General features: G+C 47.3%; 1 protein-coding gene across 4 annotated transcripts in view; it reads right to left on the reverse strand.

The window, feature by feature from the left end:
* Positions 1–21036, reverse strand: part of T2 (brachyury 2) — a 66185-nt gene that overhangs the window by 14126 nt on the left and 31023 nt on the right. For 2 of the 4 annotated variants that reach the window (NM_001161835.2, XM_087589490.1), the window contains 3 exons: positions 20025–20163; positions 17778–17866; positions 12500–12613 (listed from right to left, as the gene is read on the reverse strand). In NM_001161835.2, the coding sequence (NP_001155307.1) occupies positions 12500–12613; positions 17778–17866; positions 20025–20163 (342 nt within the window). Of the gene's footprint in view, positions 1–12499; positions 12617–17777; positions 17867–20024; positions 20164–21036 lie in introns of all 4 variants that reach the window. The other 2 variants (NM_001419513.1, XM_087589487.1) reach the window with 1 other exon arrangement.

Here is a 21036-nt window from a genome sequence, read left to right on the forward strand (position 1 = left end):
AATACATGGGAAACATACAGGAAGAAAGCCAGCCCTGTGGTATCTTCAAATTTAAACTTTGACTCTGAAGTGTTCTCTGCATGAGAACCTCCAGTCAAGGGTTCCCATGGGCTCAGCCCAGGGCTCCTGTGACGCGAATAGCCAGCCATTCAGAGCTGCATTAAACACCGAGGACACAGATCTTGGGGACGGAAATGCATCCTTCCTTGTAAAGTTAGCTGGCAGTTGCTCTCAGCATAATACCTGGGACACCCGGTGAAGAGGAAAAGGAAGTGGTCAAAGTCATGCTTTTTTGCAAACTTCAAAGGTCGCCCCTCCCCCCTCTTTACATTTTACTGTCTGGGGAGCTAACTTGTCTGCAGCTGTCCCTGTGTCCCTGTGTCAAACCTGCCTCCTCCTGGGCTCATAAACTACAGCAGGGAGGTGGGTACAGGTGTGGAAGGGGAAGAAAGAAGTGTCCTAGTGAAGTCCCTAACGCCTCTGGGAGTTGCTGAAGGCTCAGGGCCAGGCCCAGGGAGGCTAGAGAGGTGCCAAGCACACACAGCAGACCTTGTGCTGGATTCAATCCTGTGCTATACCTGCAATGAAGATCCTGTCCCCCAGCATAACAGGCCCTGTGTGTGCCTCCCAGTAAAAACCCCTTGCATACAGACCTCTGAGTCAAAGAACACTGGAAGCAGAGCAGCCACCAGAGATCTCAGATGCCTTACAGACTGGGTTCTGAGATGGGATACAAGCAGGCACGGGTACTGGATTTACACTCCTCACCAACAGAAATGAACCGAAAGTAGTGTGGTACACACCCCAATCCTAGCACTTGGGAGGCTACATGAAAGAACATGAGTCCCAAGCCAGCCTGGGCTACATAGTGAGCCCTCGTCTCTAGACACACAACACACACACACACATGCGCGCACCCACACAGAGAGAGAGAGAGAGAGACAGAGAGAGAGAGACAGAGAGAGAGAGACACTAACATGGACACAGAGAGACTGAGACAGACAGACACACAGAGACAGACACACAGAGACAGAGAGACACAAGGAGATTTTAAAAATCAAATATGTATGTTTGCCAGATAACAGGCTTATGTTGCTACAAGACTGCACACAAAACACTGACTCTTTTCCAATACAGAGAAACTGGTCATTTGGAAGAACCATTATATCTTACTTATTTGTACCAATGTCTTGAGGGAAAAGAGCGGAAAAGAGAAAACTGACTTATTTATAGCAATATTAAAGGGTTCACGTTGGTTTTATGGAGCAGATTAAAAACTGAACATGGTTACTTCTTGTGTACACCTTTATATTTATTATTAGAATTATTATGATTGAGTTTTTTTTTTAAGACAGGATTTCTCTGTGTGTAGCCCTGGCTGTTCTGGAACTTGCTCTGTAGACAAGGCTGGACTTGAATATTCACAGAGATCTACCTGCCTCTGCCTCACAAATGCCATGCACTGTGCACCATAGTACCCAGAAATTTTTTTTTTTGAAAATTTCACATTAATACAGTGTGTTCACCCTACCCTCTGCTGCCTCCCCTACCTTCTTTCCCCAGCTCCATTGCCTGATGGCCTCTTACTCTAACACACACACACACACACACACACACACACACACATACATACACATACACATATATATACACACACATACACATACACACATACACACATACACACACATATACACATACACACATACACACACATACACATACACACCTACACACACACACACACAAAACCTACCAAGTATGTTTTGCTCTGCTCGTATGTGTGTGTGACAAACATACTTCTGTGCTGGGGAGCTAAGCTTTGCCCCATGCTTTACCCCACACTAAGTGCTTTCTTTCTTCAGTGAGCTTCTGCCCAGGTCCTTTGCTGGCTCTGTGGTTTCCTCAGCTACGTGACATTTTTCTCAATGAAAAAGTCAGTCTGTGGAGCATGTCACCAAGGCCCTGATTCTTACACAGCCAGACCACGTGGTCAGAACAAACATATTTTGGATCATCTGAATCCCACCAAACACCCTCACATCCCCAACCCCTCCAACAGCCCCTAGTCTCCCCAGCCAAGCTCTGAAGACCAGGCTGGCCTCAAACCAGAGATCCACCTGCCTCTGCCTCTGCCTCTGCCTCCTGAATGCTCGGATTAAAGGTGTACTACCTCACCCAGAAGATCATCTGAATTCATAAGGTCCCTGGTGTCTAGCTGCAGGGAATCCCAAGGCCGGTTTCCCTTGGGGACAAGGCACATTTCGGCTAAGACTGAGGACACACCCGTTTGGCACTGACCCTATGGTCACAGCTTGTTCATTGCATCTGCAGGGTTTAAGCAAATCTACATCATTATCTGCCAGGCGCAGAATGTAAAGCCACCAGTGTCTGCTGAGAAGTCTGCACTCCCTCTTTCTATCTCTCTCGGACAATCAGCCATTGGAACTTCATGCATTTTACATTAGCTTGAGCGCACTAGACATGAGTGTAGAGTCACACATTTTTTTGTGTGAAATTAATGGAAAAGTTGTCAGCCTCTATTTATTCAGAAGCAGAGACACTAAAAGGAAAGAAAATCAAACAAGGAACTTATTTGAGGCTCCTCCTGGTTTTATTGACCATCCAGTCACTAAATACAAACATAACGAAAACCATCTCCTGAGATCAGATAGGAGCATGATCCTGTCTGAGAGCAGAATACCAGAAGTCCCGGAAAGCCACAGTCCCATTTGGCTTCTGTCTTTCCAGGTCATTAGTGCCATTTGTACTATGAAGGACTGTGGCACATCTCGGAGCCCTAGGATCCAACAGGGAGCAGAGTGGGGTTGCACAATATGAGAGACATACAGGGTCTGAGCCCCGGCATTTTGTCTGCCACAATTAGGTGACTGCCTAATAAAAGCCCCCAACGGCAGCTGGCGGGGAGGGAGAACCAACAGCTGGTTCCAAATCTGGCTAAGTGCCAGCAGATCTTATAGCAACAACTGCCCCATCTTCACAAGGCCAGTTCCTGTCCCTTGACACAGAACTTACAGGACAAATCTTAACAGCCCCAGTGGGTTCTGTTGAGTTTCTAGGTTTGGAAAGAAGACTTGCTTCCAAATGGACTGTTTGTTCATGATATGGCTGGATGGACTTGAGGGCATAGGAGGCTGCTGGCTGACTTTTGTTTGGGGGTGGGGGGTATTCAGAAGCATGAGTGGAACTCTCTTTTTCTTTAAATGGTCCTGAGGATTGAACCCAGGGCTTCACACATTCTGGGTGTGTGCTTGGTGTATCCACAGGGGGCCCTAAGTCTTCTCACATAAATGCCCCGAGTGAACCAGTGTTAGTGCATCTGACCAGCCAGGCTGCTGGCCTTGCACCCTTGAAGCAGAAGTTCTGAGCCCAACTGAGCCAGGGTGGGAAGCTAAAATGTGGAGCCATGGCTTTTTTGACTCAGTAATGCCCTCTAAGGCCCTCTGACCAGCACTCTCCACTCTGTCTACATAGGAAGGAATGGTCAAGTGATCAGTGTCACAGGTAACCCTTCTTTAACGGTATGACATAAGTACAGAAGCAGCTATGGCATTATCTGAAAACTGGATTTATTCTAACCGCAGCACGGAGGCTCGTCCTGGGAGACAGACGTCTCTCTTGACTCTGCTTTCATTTCCCATTCAACAGCTCAACCAAAACGGTTGTAAATGGCTCATGGCTTTCTTTCAAGTGGAAATAAGTCGCAGAGCTGAAAGGAAGCACTTTGTATACACTTTCTATAACTTGGTGTGTTTATGGAACAGCGTAGCCCTGTGGAAGTTCAGACCCTCAAAGGGCCAGTTAGCTCCCGAGTTAGACATGAACACCGAAACCTGGAAGAGTCGGGGTTTGCCCAAGGTCTGCAAGACATAGCTGAAAGAACAAGGGTGGAAGGATAAAGCAGCTGGGTTTTCCATCCTTCCTTCCTTCCCTCCCTCCTTCCTTCCTTCCTTCCTTCCTTCCTTCCCCAAATTCCCTTTCTTCTCTGCCTCACAGCCATAAACACTATGGGTTTAACTGTGCTTGGCAGAAGTCTGCTGTAAGGCACTGTTATCATAGAAAAGGAAGAACCACCCCCAAATGAAGAACAGAAGTGTTAGGGCACAGGAGGCCACTCTGAGCAATTGTCTGCTCACCAATGCATCTGAGAGGGACACTGTACACTTGACAGAGGCATAAGCCAGCCACATGCCCTTAGTCCCTTCTGAGCCTGAATATGAGTAGACGGGAGAAGTCAGCATGCCAGAGCCAGGGAAAGGTAAAGCCAATGGCCATGGACTTGGATTCTCGATAACTGTCCCTGAGATGCATACGGACCAGCAGGAGAATCCTCTGCCCTGGAGATATTTCAGTCTATATCAGATGATATGAGCTGAGGATGAAACGTGTGAGTAAAAGGGAGGAGCCTATACCAGCAACAAGGGATAGAAAAGAACTTCGAAATAAAGAAACAACAACACACCAGCCCGGATACTGAGTGATGGAGGCCTGGGGTCAGGAGCATGGATACTCCACATAAAAGAGTCCAGGCCAGGTGGTGGTCCACACACCTTTAATCTCACCACTCCAGAGACTGAGGCAGGTGAATCACTGAGTTCAAGGCCAGCCTGGTCTACAGAGTAAGTTCCAGGACATCAAGAATTACACAGGGAAACCCTGTCTTCAAACAAACAAATGGATGAACAAACAACCAAATAAAGGAGTGCAGGCAGGAGCCCCAGCCAGGCTGTGTGTTTGGACCCTGCTCTGGGCTACTCTGAGACAATGAGGTAAAAGAGCCACCAGAAACCAAGGGGCACACACCAGCACAGGAACCACAGGAACCACAGGAACCTTGAGGGTAGATAGAGTGTCCTTCCACTGTCGCCATAGAGAAGGCTTGCAGAGGTGCTAAGGTATGAACACGGCCAGAGGATATCTGCAGGAGTGAAGGAGGCAATGGCAGCAGGGACAGAGGACAGGGGACAACAGCTGCTCCACCTGGGGCGGCAGGTGACAGAAAGCCTTGCCTGCATGCTGAGTTTGTCAGACATGGTACATATGTGAAATTTATCTTATGCACACATGCAGACATGGTACATATGTGAAATATATCTTATGCATGCCTGCAGACATGGTACATATGTGAAATGTATCTTATGCACAAATGCAGACATGGTACATATGTGAAATGTATCTTATGCATGCATGCAGACATGGTACATATGTGAAATGTATCTTATGCATGCATGCAGACAGGTACATATGTGAAATGTATCTTATGCACACATGCAGACATGGTACATATGTGAACAGACATATCTTATAATCTCTCTGGTCTTTGTGACATATCAAAGGCTGATTGTCAATCCCTCTTCTGCACACTGGAAATACAGTGATAAAACGAAAAATAAAGAAAGAATAAAATATAAATTATGTTCAGAAGTGGTAAGGGCTAAAAAGGAAACGAAAGCCACAGAGGGACATCCATGCCCCAGCACGGGAGGAGGCAGCCAAGGCACAACCATTAAAGCAAGCAAAGACCTGAAGGGAAGGAGTGGGCAGGGACACGTGGGGTTCCCAGGCAAAGAACCTGCAGGCGCCAAGGCCCAGGGTGGGAGTGCGTCGGGATGTGTGAGGAACAGCAAGGGGCTGAGGGGCTGGCCAGAGACCACAAGGGGCAGGCAGCTAATAGGAGGAGAACACAAGGTCTGCAGACTAGGAGGAGAGACCCTCAAAGGGACATCCAGAAGCACATACAGTGCTGTGACATGAATGTCGTGACAAAGGGACCTCACTTTCCACTGTGACACTAGGCACACTTAGTCCTCGGTTCATCTCCCACCACAAAGACATCCACTCAGCTCCATTCCTAATAAAAGACACTAGCTGATCAAGTGTGATAGACTGAGTTCTCTACAGGCCTTCTCTCAGAACCAGGGAGGCTCTGCAGGGCACACACACACACATATCGCACACACACACACACACACACACATACATACATACATACACACATACACACATACACACATATCACATGCACAGTCACACATTCTCACACATATACAACACACTCACATATACAACACATACATTCACATACTCAGAACACACACATACATACAGCACACACACATAGCACATACAGCACACACACATAGCACATATAGCACACATACACAACACACATACACACATACACACACTCATATACCACACATCACACATGTTCACTCACACAACACACATGTACAGACACATACACACACCACTCATACTCATATACATACACACCACACATACACTCAACACGCACCACACTCACACTCACACTCACACACACACAGGGTAGGGGCAGACAGTGAGATCCCAACCATGTCACACTCTACCTCCCCTCCACTGCCTCACAAACTGGTCTTGGGCTACAGTGTGCTCTCCTGGAACCCCAGCTTTTCTCAAATGGAGAGTGAGAGACTCAAGCTGTCTGTGAGAGGCAGGGAACAGAGGCTGTCCTGTCAGTACCTCTGCCCTGAGGAGTCAAGGAGGAAGACCAACAGAGGGGCCTCTGCTGGCAAAATGGGATCACCTTTAAGCTGAGAGTAAAACATGCTGTAGCGTTTACATGCTAGGCAAATGTCCAAAGAGGCCTTGGGCATGGAGAACAGATGGTAATGAGGAGACAGGGATGGGGTGCGGAGGCAGGAATGGGTGGGGAGGGAAAGGAGGGGTGGGAAAGGAGGCAGGGGTAGGGTAGGAAGGCAGGGCTAAGGTGGGGAGGCAGGGGTGGGGTGGGGAGGCAAGGGTGGACTGGGGAGGCAGGGGTAGGGTGGGGAGGCAGGGGTAGGGTGGGGAGGCAGGGGTAGGGTGGGGAGGCAGGGGTAGGGTGGGGAGGCAGGGGTGGGGGAGGAGGCAGGGGTGGGGTGGGGAGGCAGGGGTAGGGTGGGGAGGCAGGGGTAGGGTGGGGAGGCAGGGGTAGGGTGGGGAGGCAGGGGTGGGGGAGGAGGCAGGGGTAGGGTGGGGAGGCAGGGGTGGGGGAGGAGGCAGGGGTAGGGTGGGGAGGCAGGGGTAGGGTGGGGAGGCAGGGGTAGGGTGGGGAGGCAGGGGTAGGGTGGGGAGGCAGGGGTAGGGTGGGGAGGCAGGGATGAGTGGGGAAGCAGTGATGAAGTAGGATTAGAAGCATACAGTATCATATCTATTTTAAATGAGAGATTTTAAAGATATATTCTTTTTAGGGTTGGGGATTTAGCTCAGAGGTAGAGCGCTTGCCTAGGAAGCGCAAGGCCCTGGGTTCGGTCCCCAGCTCCGAAAAAAAGAACCCTCAAAAAAATATTATTTTTAAATGTTTACTTATTTGGGGAGGGGGCACACACCACACGCATGCAATCCTGCCTCTGCCTACCAGAGTACTGAACTGCAGATGCGTGCCCTGAATCTTGCTGCTTATGTGAGTTACAGTGGCTGACCTCGGATCACCAGGTTGCAAGACCAGCATTTTTGACCACTGAGCAATTTCACTGGCCATAAATGAGAGATTTCTAATGAATGAACGTGTGGTATATTTCCAATGAGTATATAGGGAGGCTGATGGACAGGCAGGTGGGTAGGTAGATACATGGATGAGTAATTAGATGGTAAGTAGGTATTCAGATGGCTAGAGGGAGAGGTGGACGGACCAACGGGTAGACAGTGAGACTTTGAATCTATGGATACGTCAGTGGGTGGGGGTCATGAGGGTAGGCAAGTGTGTGGATGGGCAGGAGAGCGATATTTGGTTAAGGTTAGAAGTAAGCATTCGATTTTAACAACACACAGCCTCTTATAGATCACAGCTGCTCAAACAGTGGGTCATAACCTCACATAACGTACAGCAACAATGTGGAGCTCACCAAGTGTTGCAACATAAAAGGTTTCTGAATATTGCCCCAGCCCCTCCCCTTAGCATGTACCTACCAAGTTAGTACGTCTTTGGATGGTATTCTGTTGGAATGTTTGACTCTAAACATCGCTAGTTGAACTGCTTACTGATTTGAATTTGGCATTTTCAAAATATTATTAAATAAATCTTGATTAGGGATTAGAGGAGAATCTCAGAATGATTTTAGAATGGCTGCCAGCATGTTTCTGCTACTAGTCGTCATGTATATTGTATACTTCTGCCATTATCATGTCTATAGGCTTGGCGGGGTCCTTGGCATTGATGACAAGGTTTCTGCTCTCATTGTTATATACATATGCTTAGTGACATTTTCAGCATTGGAGATTATAAAATCTAAAGATCTACCGACTATGATAAACACTGAATATGTTATGTCCTGAAGGATCAAATATTCAATATAAATTAATTATTTTTTAAATATTTATTTATTTATTTATTATGTATATATTATACCGCTTTCTGCCTGCCTGCATGCCTACAGAAGAGGGCATCAGATCCCATTGCAGATGGTTGTAAGCCACCATGTGGTTGCTGGAAATTGAACTCGGAACCTCTGGAAGAGTAGACAGTGCTCTTAATCTCTGAGCCATCTCTCCAGCCCTAGAATTAATTCTTTTTTTTTTTTTTTTTTTTGGTTCTTTTTTTTCGGAGCTGGGGACCGAACCCAGGGCCTTGCGCTTCCTAGGTAAGCGCTCTACCACTGAGCTAAATCCCCAGCCCTAGAATTAATTCTTTATGTGAAACAAATAAGCAATCATCTCATTAGTGCGCAAATTTGTCTTTAATAACCAGTGACATGTGCTAGCAAAAACTGTTAACATAAATGTCACTATGGTTTACTATTCACAAATGTCTAAGTGCTTCAGGACTTATATACCCAGGATCATATAAAAAGGTCTTGAGCAATAATGGATCACAAGGGGAAAAAGTTTTCTCCTTCTTTTGCGTTTTTTGGTGTGCCTCTATGTATGTTTGCATGTGTTAGTGTATGTGTGCATGTGTGTGTATGTATGTGTGTGCATGTGTGTGTCTGTGTGAGAGTCTGTCTGTGAGTCTATGTGTGTGTGTGAATGAATGTCTGTATGTCTGGTGTGTGTGTGTGTGTGTGTGTGTCTGATCTGTGTGTCTGTGTTATGTAAGTGTGTGAGTGTGTGGGTATGTCCAGTGTGTGTGTCTAGTACGTGTGTCTAGTGTGTGCATCTATGTGTGTGTTTGCATCTATGTGTGAGAGTGTGGGTGTGTATCTGGTGTTTGTGTCTGTGTGCAGTGTATGTATATGTGTGTATGTGTGTGTATACATATGTGTCTGTGTGTGTGCTTGTCTGGGTCTTGTGTGTGTGTGTGTGTCTAGTGCTTGTGTGTGTGTGTGTGTGTGTGTGTGCAGGTGTGTGTGCATAGATCACGAGACTAGAAAGGGTCCAACAAAGAGAGGAAAGAGATCTCACGGAAAGGCTGAATCAGGGGTATGTAATAGAATTCAGAGTGATGAAGCACAGAAGAGAGGACTGTATGGGGAGAGGACGGGCAGCTAGAGTGGGGGGGAGGGGTTAGTGGGGAGGGAGGACAGCAAAGTATAATGGCATATCGTGCGGAGATGCTGCAAGGAAACCCATTGCTTCGTATGCTGTCTTAAAGTCCTCCCCACCTCGTGCCCCAGACATGGTTTCTCTGCATAGACCAGGCCAGCCTTTGAACTCCCAGATCTGCCTCCCTCTGCCTCCCATGTGCATGGGTTAAAGGTATGCACCACAACCTCCCAGTTTAAAATATTTAAAATGATACTTTAGTGTTGAACAACGTACAAGGATGGACAAGAGAAATAACAGTGCAGTAAATGGGGACCTGACAGGCAGGATGAGTCAGGCTTAAATCCCCAGTACCCACATAAAAAGCTAAGCTGGGGTACAACAGCACATGCCAACGATCCTAGCACTGGGGAAGGAAAATTACCGGGGCTTACACTGGCCAGTCTAGCCCAATCAGTCAGGGGTTCTGTCTCAAAAAGTGAAGTGGAGAGTGATGCAGAAGACTCCAGGCCTGGGCTGGAGAGATGGCTCAGCGGTTAAGAGCACTGACCGCTCTTCCAGAGGTCCTGAGTTCAAATCCCAGCGACCACATGGTGGCTCACAACCATCTGTAAAGAGATCCGACGCCCTCCTCTGGTGTGTCTGAAGACAGTTACAGTGTACTCATATAAAATAAATAAATAAATCTTTAAAAAAAAAAAAAAAGAAGACTCCAGGCCCTCACAGGCTTACACACACACACACACACACACACACACACACACACACACACACACACAGCAAAATCAAACTGATGAGAGTCACCAACAGATCTCTCTGTGACTAAGTGACTTTTTCAAAATGCTTTGCTTCCCCTTTCAGTCTCCTTCCTATCCCTTCCCCGATTTTCCTGGCCCCAGATTCTCTCACCTCTGCCTAGCTTCTGTGAAGAGTGCCCTGTTGGGCTGTCTGCCTGAGCTACACACTCATCTGGGAAAAGACAAGGGCACAGCAGAACACAGTGCCTGCTGAACCAGTGGGCTTATCTGAGAATCCTCCAAGTAGCCGGCCATGCACATTGTGCTCAGACCTCACTGGCTCTATCAACCTGGGGGAGAGGGGTTGGAGCTAAGAAATGTCTGAGGCCTAGGAGATGGCCCCTCCATTTGATTAGGAAGCACACTGGTGCACTTTTAGTGACCAGGTTGGTCACTGTGCCATATGCCTGCAGGCTGAGTGATGAAAGGTAGGGGCTGTGGTCTGATGGGCTGTCAGATCCACCTGTTGAAGGTAATGCCTGGTGCACAGCTGCTAAAGATGGGACCCATACGGAGATAATTGGGCCACCAGGCTCTGCCCTCTGGAATGGGTCAGTAGGCTTCTCTTGGATGTGGGTAACTGGCAGAAAGATTAGTTTGTGTATACAGGTGCCCTGTTCTATTCCTTCCTCCGTCATAATCTCTATCTCTCTCTCTCTCTCTCTCTCTCTCTCTCTCTCTCTCTCTCTCTCTCCCTCTCTCCCTCTCTCTCTCCCTCCCTCCCTCTCTCCCTCTCTCTCTCTCTCCCCCTCTCTCTTCCCCTCTGTCCCTCCCTCCCTCCCTCCCTCCTTCTCTCCTTCTCTCCTTCCTTCCTTCCTTCCTTCCTTCTTCCATCAAAGAGTGATGGATGCCTCAAGAAGGCTCTCTCCAGATGCAAGTCCCTTGACCTTGAACTCCCCAGTCTTCAGAAATGTGAGAAATGGCCTCAGATATTCCATTAGTGCAACACAACATGGACTGACAGCAGCGATCACATGTGCACGCGCGCACACACACACACACACACACACACAAGTCTAAGTCTCCCTCTGCTTTCCACACTAGGGTCTTTCAATGCCCTGTGGCCACTGTCCCTTACACATACCATGTGAGCTCACAAACATAACAAAGCCACTTGGTGTCCAGTGCTCTTGGCGGGATGGTGATTGGTGTGTGTGCTCAGTGAAAGGGCTGGTGCGCAAAACACAGAAGTCAGGCAATCTGTCCTAACAGATCCATAATGGAGCTCCCAATTCAACGTGCATGTCTAATGCCTGAGTTGAGCTGGTGCCTAGCTAGGGTCTCAAGGTAGGGTCTTACACCAGAAGTCCCTGGAAGATTGGCCCAAGCCCAGAGTTTCAGATTCAGGAAGTGAGGATGGCCAAAGGATTTACATTCTAACATAACCCAGGGTCACTAATCCGTATCACTCAGCCATACATGGAGCATAGCCTATAGGATTGGTTGTCTTTAGGGCTACTGCCCCACCTGTGTAAATAGTGACCCTCTGCACCATTTTCCTGTGAGAGGGCCACCTGCTCTAGGACAGGTATGTAGAGAACACCCCCCAACCCCCAGAAGTTGACCTACATTTGATCATCAGCTAAGCTGACTGGAGCTTCAGTTTGCTGCAAAAAATGCCAGCTCTCTTTTTACACATCAGATTGACCTCTCAACTGGCAAAGGGGCTAACAGCAAGGTTGACACACTGTTTAAAAGCAAAGCCAAGGAGGTGACAGTGGTCATCAGTGAACAACAGGAAGGAATGGACAGTCCCCACAGTGGATAGACACAGCAGACAGACAGACAGACAGACAGACAGACAGCTACTCTCAGGCTTTCTGGTTTTTTGTTTGTTTGTTTGTTTGTTTGTTTTGTTTTCCTGGAGCTGGGGACCGAACCCAGGGCCTTGCGCTCGCTAGGCAAGCGCACTACGGCTGAGCTAAATCCCCAACCCCTCTCAGGCTTTCTGAACCATCGCCATTGGCATCTTTCCTTGCATCTCTGCCGGTGAGGGGGACACACAGTTTTCCCCATGGGACAAAGCCTGCTGGGAGTTGCATCTGGTCCACACAGGCACCATGGAAACCCTAATTCAGAAGACCTGTGGCTTGGTGGTTTACACCTCATTTAGCATCGAATTCAGGACGCACCAACCCAAATCTCATCTCTAATTGAAACCGCAACGAGCGCCATGGGGTTAGATAACCGGCATGTGCGTGCGTGTGCACACACAGACACAAGCTGTGAAAACATACCGCTGTGTCCCTTGGGTGCTTGAGTGGATCCAAGCCAGGTTGGTGGCGGCCCTGGTTTTTTCTCTCCTTCTCTAGTCCATCCTCCACAGCTTCCTGTGCCCTCCCTGGATGGCCCTGCTTGTTGACAAGATACCAGCCATTACCTTAAATTCATTTTGGATTTAATTTTGGAGGTACTTCTTCTCCTTTTCATGTTTAAAAGAGTCTTGTCTCATTTCAGCTTTATTTTTTCTCACCTTGCTGTGAACCATCCCCTCCTCCTGGCGGCCTCCTGAGTCACCATGTGGATCCCAGATGTGTGTGCCTTGCTCCTTCAGACCAAACAGGAGCTTGGCCTCCCGTGGGCCAGGCCAGATTAAAGGAGGGGAGGGGCACTTTCTCACAGCTTGGTGCGAGCTGCATCAGCTTCTGTATGGAAACTAATTTCAAATTCACCTGACTTTCCCCAGCAGGGAGGTGAAGAGTAACATACCAGAAAGCAATCTGAGGAAGGCCTCTCAGACTTAAAAGACACTGAATTACTCATAGATTTTGACACTGGAGGCTGGAAAGATGGCTCATGGTGAAGAACTTGCAGTTCTTAAAAGGGACCAGAGTCCAGTTCCCAGCACTCACTGTGACTCCAGCTCTAGGGGATCTGACACCTTCTCCTGGCCTCCTCCTTAGGCACCCTCGTGCATATGCACATAGAAACACATACATAAGCAGTAAAATGCATCCTTAAAAATAAGCATACAGGGCAGGAGATATGGCTTGGTGGTTAAGAGCACTGGCTGCTCTTACAGGGGTCCTAAGTTCAACTCCCAGCAATGACAGGGTGGCTCACAACCATCTGTAATAGGATCCAATGCCCTCTTCTGGTGTGTCTGAAGACAGCAACAGTGTACTCACATACATAAAATAAATCTTTTTTTAAAAAATAAATAAGTACATTGTTGGAATCATAAACTCACAGTCATTGTCCATGAGAAGTTTCCCTACATGCACTGTCCTATGAATCTGGTAACCTCCAGTTTGGGGAGACAGCACACAATTAGGCCAACCTAGGTTTAGAGATAGGCTGGGCCGATCTGTACCCTGTAGTTAGTTGGTGACATGTGTGACCAGCTTCTCCCATGATCTTTTTCCTAACCTCTAAAGTGAGTCTACTATAAAGTTCAAGTATGCCACTTCCCAGGCTGAGAGGGTAGCATAACCAAGACAGCGTCCAGTCCATATCCAGCGCTATTTGTGGCAGGTGTACATCTCACTGCCTTCCATGAGGACCAGGCTTCCACATGTCAAACACTTATCAAGGACACTGTTTATTTTTAGTTCATTGTCTAGAGTCTTTCCCCAAAGCCCTTTAATTGTTACAGATGGTCCTTTAAGTAAGACCCATTTAAATTTGGAGGAGGTTATAATAATATTAACACCCCCATAGAAAGCTACTGAGTTAAAGTTGGGTATGATGACACAGGCCTGTCATCCCAGCTAAGACAAGAGGATCGAGGGTTGGAGGCCATGAGGTGGAGAAATGACTCAGCTGTTAAAGGCAGCTGCTGCTTCACCAGAGGACCTGGGTTTGGTTTTCAGAACCCACTAAGAGGCTCCCAAGTGTTTGTGATCCATTTCCAGAGGATCTGACAGGTCTTCTGGCCTCTACAGACAAATGCATGTTCCTGATGTCCTTACATCCATACAGGCAAAACACTTGCACATATAAACTAAAAGAATAAATCCAGAAACTGATTAATGGCTTATATAGCATTAAAGAGTATGCATCTTGGCTGGAGAGAGAGATAGAGGGCTCAACAGTTAAAAGCACTGACCGTTCTTCCAGAGGATGCAGGTTCAATTCCCAGCACCTGCAAAGTAGCTCACAATTGTGTGTAACTCCAGTTCCAGGGGACTGGACACCCTCATACAGACATACATGCAGGCAAAACACCAATGCATGTAAAATAAAAGTAATTTTAAAATATACACATCTTATCAAAGAAGCATCTTTTTGCAGCAGGAGGAGACCATTTCATAAATCCACAAACGGTCAAAACACAGATAACAACTGACCAGCCCTAACTGATACATCTACAACATAACTCCTACCACTAATGCATAGGGAGCACCACAGACAGCAGAGTGGACAGATTGTAAGAGCCAGAGGCCCAGGACATCTACTGCAAGGTGATGTCTTCTCTATTTGACAGGGAAGCTGCACCCATGGCATATCGACAATATGGTCACCTCAACAAATGATGACATCACCAGTTGACATGCCAACACGAAGATGACATCACCAGTTGACATTGTTGGCATTTAGTCTAGGCTCCACCCCACAGTTACCTGGCAACAACCAAGTGTTCCTGACTCACTATAAAACGGGCTGCTTTCCCCCTCCTCACTCTCTAACTCTCCTGACCTTGCTCCAATACCCTCTTCCTCCTTTTGTTCCATTCCCCTACCCCATCTCTCTACTCATGGCCAGCCTTTCCTCCTCCTCCTCCTCCTCCTCCTCCTCCTCCTCCTCCTCCTCCTCCTCCTCCTCCTCCTCCTCCTCCTCCTCCTCCTCCTATTCTATACTATACTGTGGCTGGTAATTTTGTTTCGAATTACCAACAAATGCAGCTCTCTAGCAAATGCAGTTGATAAATAAATTAAACCTTTGGCTGTAAATTAAACCTTCAGCCAAGTTCAGCCATCTGACAGACTGCCCCTCCCCAGTTTGGTCTGCGTAGCAAGCTAAAGATGAGGCGCTCCTGGCACCTGAGTGTGAAGCAGCCTTCCACAGGAGCGTGGTTCAGCTCCGTTTACAGAAACAATGTGTCTAAGTGTGTCGGCTCCCCCTTGGGCTGAAATAGCTTCCCGGTAGAGAAGTTCAAAACACCACACATTAAGTTAATAAAATTATTAGAGCTGAGTGTAGTGGCACCCATCTAACAATCCCAGCATTTGGAATGCTGAGACAGGAGGATTGCAAGTTTGAGGTCCAACCTAGAACTATGGAGCAAGCCCCTACCTCAAAAAGAAAAAAAAAAACAAAGTTCTTAGTAACAATTCAGTCTTCATGCTTATCCTCAGAGCAGTTACTACCAGGACCTTTTCATGAGGACCTTATTTATTTATCTATTTATTTACTTATTTATTTGTTTGGTTGGTTTTGGGGGGTTTTTTTGTTTGTTTGTTTTGGTTTGGTTTTTAGTTTTGGGTTTTTTTTGTTTTTGTTTTTGTTTTTGTTTTTGTTTTTGTTTTTCTCAGAGCTGAGGACCAAACCCAGGGCCTTGAGCTTGCTAGGCAAGCGCTCTACCACTGAGCTAAATCCCCAACCCCTTTGTTTTGTTTTTGAGACAGGGTTTTGCTGTGTAGCCTTGGCTGTCCTGGAACTCACTCTGTAGACTAGGCTGGCTTCAAACTCATACATCTGCCTGCCTCTCAAGTGCTGAGATTAAAGGCCACTCTGTGCCACCACCACTTGATTTTATGAGGACCTTTTAAACATTGTTTCTGTACCTCTAGGAAGACATGAAGCGGGGGGGGGGGGGGGTCAGTACCCAAACCATCTATTAGGGAGAGTGATCAAAAGGCAAACTCAGTTTTCCTTCCCTGGGACTAGGCTTCTCCCTCACCATGACAAGGGTAGAAGTTAACACTTAGGCAAGTAAAACTGAAACACCATTGGCCAGTGCAGCCTGGACACACGTGCATGGTCCGCACTGACTCCTGAGATCCTTCAGTCTTCAATATCCAAACTGTGGCCCTGAGGCTCCTTAGCCTGGCACCAGTTAGCTGGAGAGAACGGGGATGCACGGAACAGCAGGGTAGGGTGGGGACTGGAGGCTTGTGGTGGATCAGATCACCCAGCCCCATGTCCTGCGGCAAAGTTGAGCACTGGACAGAGGCAAAGCCAAGCATCTTAGGAAGGCAGCAGTTGAAAGCAGCTCGGCGGAGCAGCCTGCACTCTGCAGAACAGAGCCCTCCCTCATCAAAACCAAGTCCTGTGAGATTACAAGAGGCGTGTGTGTGTGTGTGTGTGTGTGTGTGTGTGTGTGTGTGTGTGTGTGTGTGTTTGTGTGCACCATGCCCATGTGCGCTCGCGCTCACATGCATGCGGGCGCTCACATGCTCGCGCACCATGCCCGTGAAGGCCAGAAAGTATCAGATCTCCTGAAGTGGGAATTACAGGCAGTTGTGATCTGCCTGATGTGGATGCTGGGAACTGAACTTGTGGCCTCCTGGAACAGCAGCAAGCTCTCTTAACCACTGAGTGTTTCTCCATCCCCAACAGGGCTTCCTGAATTGCTTGTGCTATGGGTTTATAGAATTAAAAAAACTGAATAATTTTCTTTCCAAACAATTGCTTCCAGTTGGCCACTGTCGCGGTTCTACTATGCCATATTCCCCGTAGTCTCTCATGGTCCTCATTCCCTGGCTGCCGGCATTATTGGAGAGACTGTGGACCATTTGAGAAAGTAATGCCTGGCTGTTGAAAGTATGGTCCCCAAGGATGGGCCTCTGAAGTTTCCCCTAGGTTCAGCTGATTTCAGCTTCCTGTTCGGCCATGATGGGAGCTGCCTTACCACATGCTCTCACAGGCATGAGCACCATGTCCTCCCCATCACGGTATACCAAGAGTCACAATAAGTATGTATTCTGTTCCATGTGTCTGATGTTTTGCCCATAGTGATGTAGAAATAACTCACTTAAGTAATAACTTAACCTGTCCCTTTCCTTTCCTGGGGCATCTTGGAAGATGTAAAAACAATATCTTTCAAGTAATAAGAATTTAAAAACTTCAGGTCACTCCAATTGCTTTATTTTTTTTTTTTTTTCGGAGCTGGGGACCGAACCCAGGGCCTTGCGCTTGCTAGGCAAGCGCTCTACCACTGAGCTAAATCCCCAACCCCTCCAATTGCTTTCTTTTTTTTTTTTTAAAGCTCTCAGGATAAGACATCTTACATTTACCCTAACAATTTAAAGTTGTTCTTCCTTTATTTATTTTATTTGATACACTGTAGCTGTCTTCAGACACACCAGAAGAGGGCATCAGATCTCTTTTACAGATGGTTGTGAGCCACCATGTGGTTGCTGGGAATTGAACTCATGACCTCTGGAAGAGCAGCCGGGTGCTCTTAACCACTGAGCCATCTCTCCAGCCCCTCAATTACTTTCTTAAATGTCTATTTTACCGCTAAACAACAAGAAGGACTGTAATGTAGTAGACATGAAACATTTTTTCCTTAATAGAGAAAAATTTGTGTTGAAAAATGCATTTCTTTTTCATGCCGGGAGGAACTCTTACCTGTGTCCCATTGTCCTGATGAGTGGTGACCAGCATCCTGGTGTCCCTTCTCCTGGAAGCAGCTGACCGCCAGGGCCTGGGATTCATCACTGGGGAGAGAGACTAGAGGATTATCAACAGTCACCTTTGTAACTGTACAGATGTTCATTTTCCTATGTGCAGGAGAAGTGTGAATCTGTGTTGAGGTGGGCTGCTTAGGGTTAAAAATCCAGCTCGGGGTTTGAGCAGACTGTTCCCTTGGGCATAAAACTAGAACTGTACAAGCATTTCATCTACACAAGACTTACTTTTGAATCTCAGCATTCATTTGTCTAACTGGTATATCTAAATGACAGTACATATTTTTATTTATGGAGCTAGGTATGGTGGCTTCCTACACCTGAAGCCCTGGTACCCAGGAAGCTTAGGAGTTACTGCCAACAGAAAGGGCGGGGGCGGGGCGGGGGGGCGGTGTTTGAGAGAAGCTTGCTACACTTCATACTGAGATCTTGTCTTTCAAAACGCTTGAAGTCATAGAGCAGGGGCTGGTAGCCGACTATAAGTTTGAGGTCAGTCGAGGCAACCTAATAAGGGTGCCTCAAAATGGCTACTGTTGCTGCGGTTGCTTCTGTTTTCATTTTGTTTTTCAAATAAAGAGCTGAAGATATAAGTGTTAGAATACTTGCCCAACAAGCTTGTGGGCCTGGGTTCAAGTGAGATGCAATAAAAAAATATGCCACTGCTGTATATTTGTGTGTGTGTGTGTGTGTGTGTGTGTGTCCACAGGTGTGCACATGTGGGAGTGTGCATGCATATGTGTGCACAGGTGTCCATGCATGCTTGTATGTGCATGTGTGTTTGTGTGTGTCCGTGTCCACAGGTGTACACATTCGGGGGTGTACATGCATGCTTGTGTGTATGTGTGTGCATGTATATGTGTGTGTACCTGTATACAGGTTTGTCTGAAGTCCAGAGATTGTTATCAGGTCTGCCTCAATCACTTTTCACCTTTAAAAAGTGAGAGTCTCTCACTGCCCAGGAGTTCACTAACTCAGCTATCCTGGCCAGGCAGAGTGCCCTATGGATTCTTGTTCTCTGTCTCCTTGATATGGGATTACATGTTCGGCCCCACACCTGGCTTTTACATGGATGCTTGTGACTGAACTCAGGACCTCATGCTTGCACAGCGAGCACCTCATTAGCCGAGCCGACTTCCTAGCCCCACACAGCTCTTTTAAAAATAGAGATGATCTCTAAGGGCCGAGAGAGCAGCTCTGACAGCACTCTGGTCACTTCTAAACTGACCTTGGAAATGACACATTTTATCTTCACACAAAGGTGTTTTCAACAATGAAAATAGTTTGTATACTCTAACTCCTGCAGACAGTTTAAACCCTTTGCCCAAGCTGCATGGCTGGCTCTGTTCATCCAGAAACACTTAGAGCCTATGAGTTTCCCCAGAAGACTTCAGACCCAATGGCACACTGACAGACAGCTCACTGTGAAAGCTATGCCACCATGTACCAGCTGGGTCACCTTCGCCTCGGGGCAACTGTGTTGCCTTCGGAGCAGGGTACCCACAGACACAGGCGAAGGATTTTTCCTTCCAACATTCCACTCATTTGTCACATACACTCATGTGGTTGGTTCTTAGCAAGAGGTCAACAGTCAATAGTTAACGAAACAAATATCTCTACTCTAATGTGAGAGGAGGGAAGCCCTGGCTAGATCCAGGGGAAAACTCTGTAATCCTACTTAGCGAGGACCCAGTTCCCAACGGGGCCAACTCTGCTGAATCAGTGGCAGAAAGCACATAACTGGTACTCATTTTGTCAAAAAAAAAAACTTCATTGTATTAATAAAATTATTAGAAATCAATACAACTAGGGGTTGGGGATTTAGCTCAGCGGTAGAGCACTTGCCTAGCAAGTGCAAGGCCCTGGGTTCGGTCCCCAGCTCCGAAAAAAAGAAAAAAGAAAAAAAAAATCAATACAGCTTTAAAATCTTTAACCATAGCTGTCTTGAGAGCTCAACCCAGATGACAAACAGAGCACTTGTTGCTTCTAAGAACAACCAAAATCGGGGTTGGGGATTTAGCTCAGTGGTAGAGCGCATGCCTAGGAAGCGCAAGGCCCTGGGTTCGGTCCCCAGCTCCGAAAAAATGAACCAAAAAAAAAAAAAAAAAAACCATAGAAAAAAAAGAACAACCAAAATCCCTGCCAAAAGGAACAAAAACCCCTCAAGGGAGGGGGAAAGAAATGTACAAACACTTAAGTTTTATCTTCTGGAGTTTTTCCTCAGTTTCTACTCCAAGAGCTTCCTCCCGAACCAGTTTCCAGAAATCCTCGTAGTCACTCATGTTCTTCAAGATTCCGCATCTGGTCAGCTCGTTTTGCAGCCCTACAATCTTGTTTGCAGAGAGAATGGGCATTCAGATTAATACAGACCGCTGAACGACATTTTAAATGGCAAATGGTAAGTCAGAAGATGAGTGAAAAGGTAACTATATATATTTTTTCTGAACATCAGAGTGTAACTTCTGGATAACCTCCGCTTACTCAGCTCAAGCTGTCAAAGAGGGACACGGGAACTCATACCACACATCGCACTTTTGAGGTTTTTCTCTCCCTAAATTCTGTGCATTGTACACACGCCAGCCCACTTGGCATCAGGCAGACAATAAGCAGTAAGTCACTGCTAGGTGCCTGAGAGGAGCCTAGTGGAATCGCCCACAAACTAACAATGTACCTGGCACGAGAAACCAGCGAGTTTGATCTGATCTATGGGGGCCTGGGTAAGATCTGCAAAACAATGCGGCCTGAGATTTAACAAATCCAAGAGTAAAATAAAATCGGCCATGCACTGCCCTCTAGCTACGGGTTGGTTGGTGTTCATTCGCTTGTTTTTGGATGATCAAAATGCAGCTTACATTCTACAGACACCACCCAACCTCCGTCTAATTTCTGATGCAGAGCTGGAAGGCGGGTTATGCTGGTGAACTACCTCAGATTCAGGCTGTGGCTTCCTAAAGGAGGACCTCTTACCCCCTCTTCAGGAAGTGACTAAAGGACCAGGGCTGGGAGTAGGGGACTCTGCCTACTCAAGCCTCAGCCAGGCCTGGAGGCTCAAGGGTGTGTAGGGTTTGGGTAGAGGTGTTGGGTCTCTCTCTACCTGCTGGGCAGGAGATCAGCGGTCTGTCTCTGGTGGAGGGATTTGTGACAAATGCCCGCCTGGCACAACAGGGAACAGGTCCCCCTTTCCTGGGCCTTTGGGATGCACA

The sequence above is a fragment of the Rattus norvegicus genome, chromosome 1 (assembly GCF_021556685.1).
Source record: "Rattus norvegicus strain SHRSP/BbbUtx chromosome 1, alternate assembly SHRSP_T2T, whole genome shotgun sequence".
NCBI classification, from domain to species: Eukaryota; Metazoa; Chordata; class Mammalia; order Rodentia; family Muridae; genus Rattus; species Rattus norvegicus.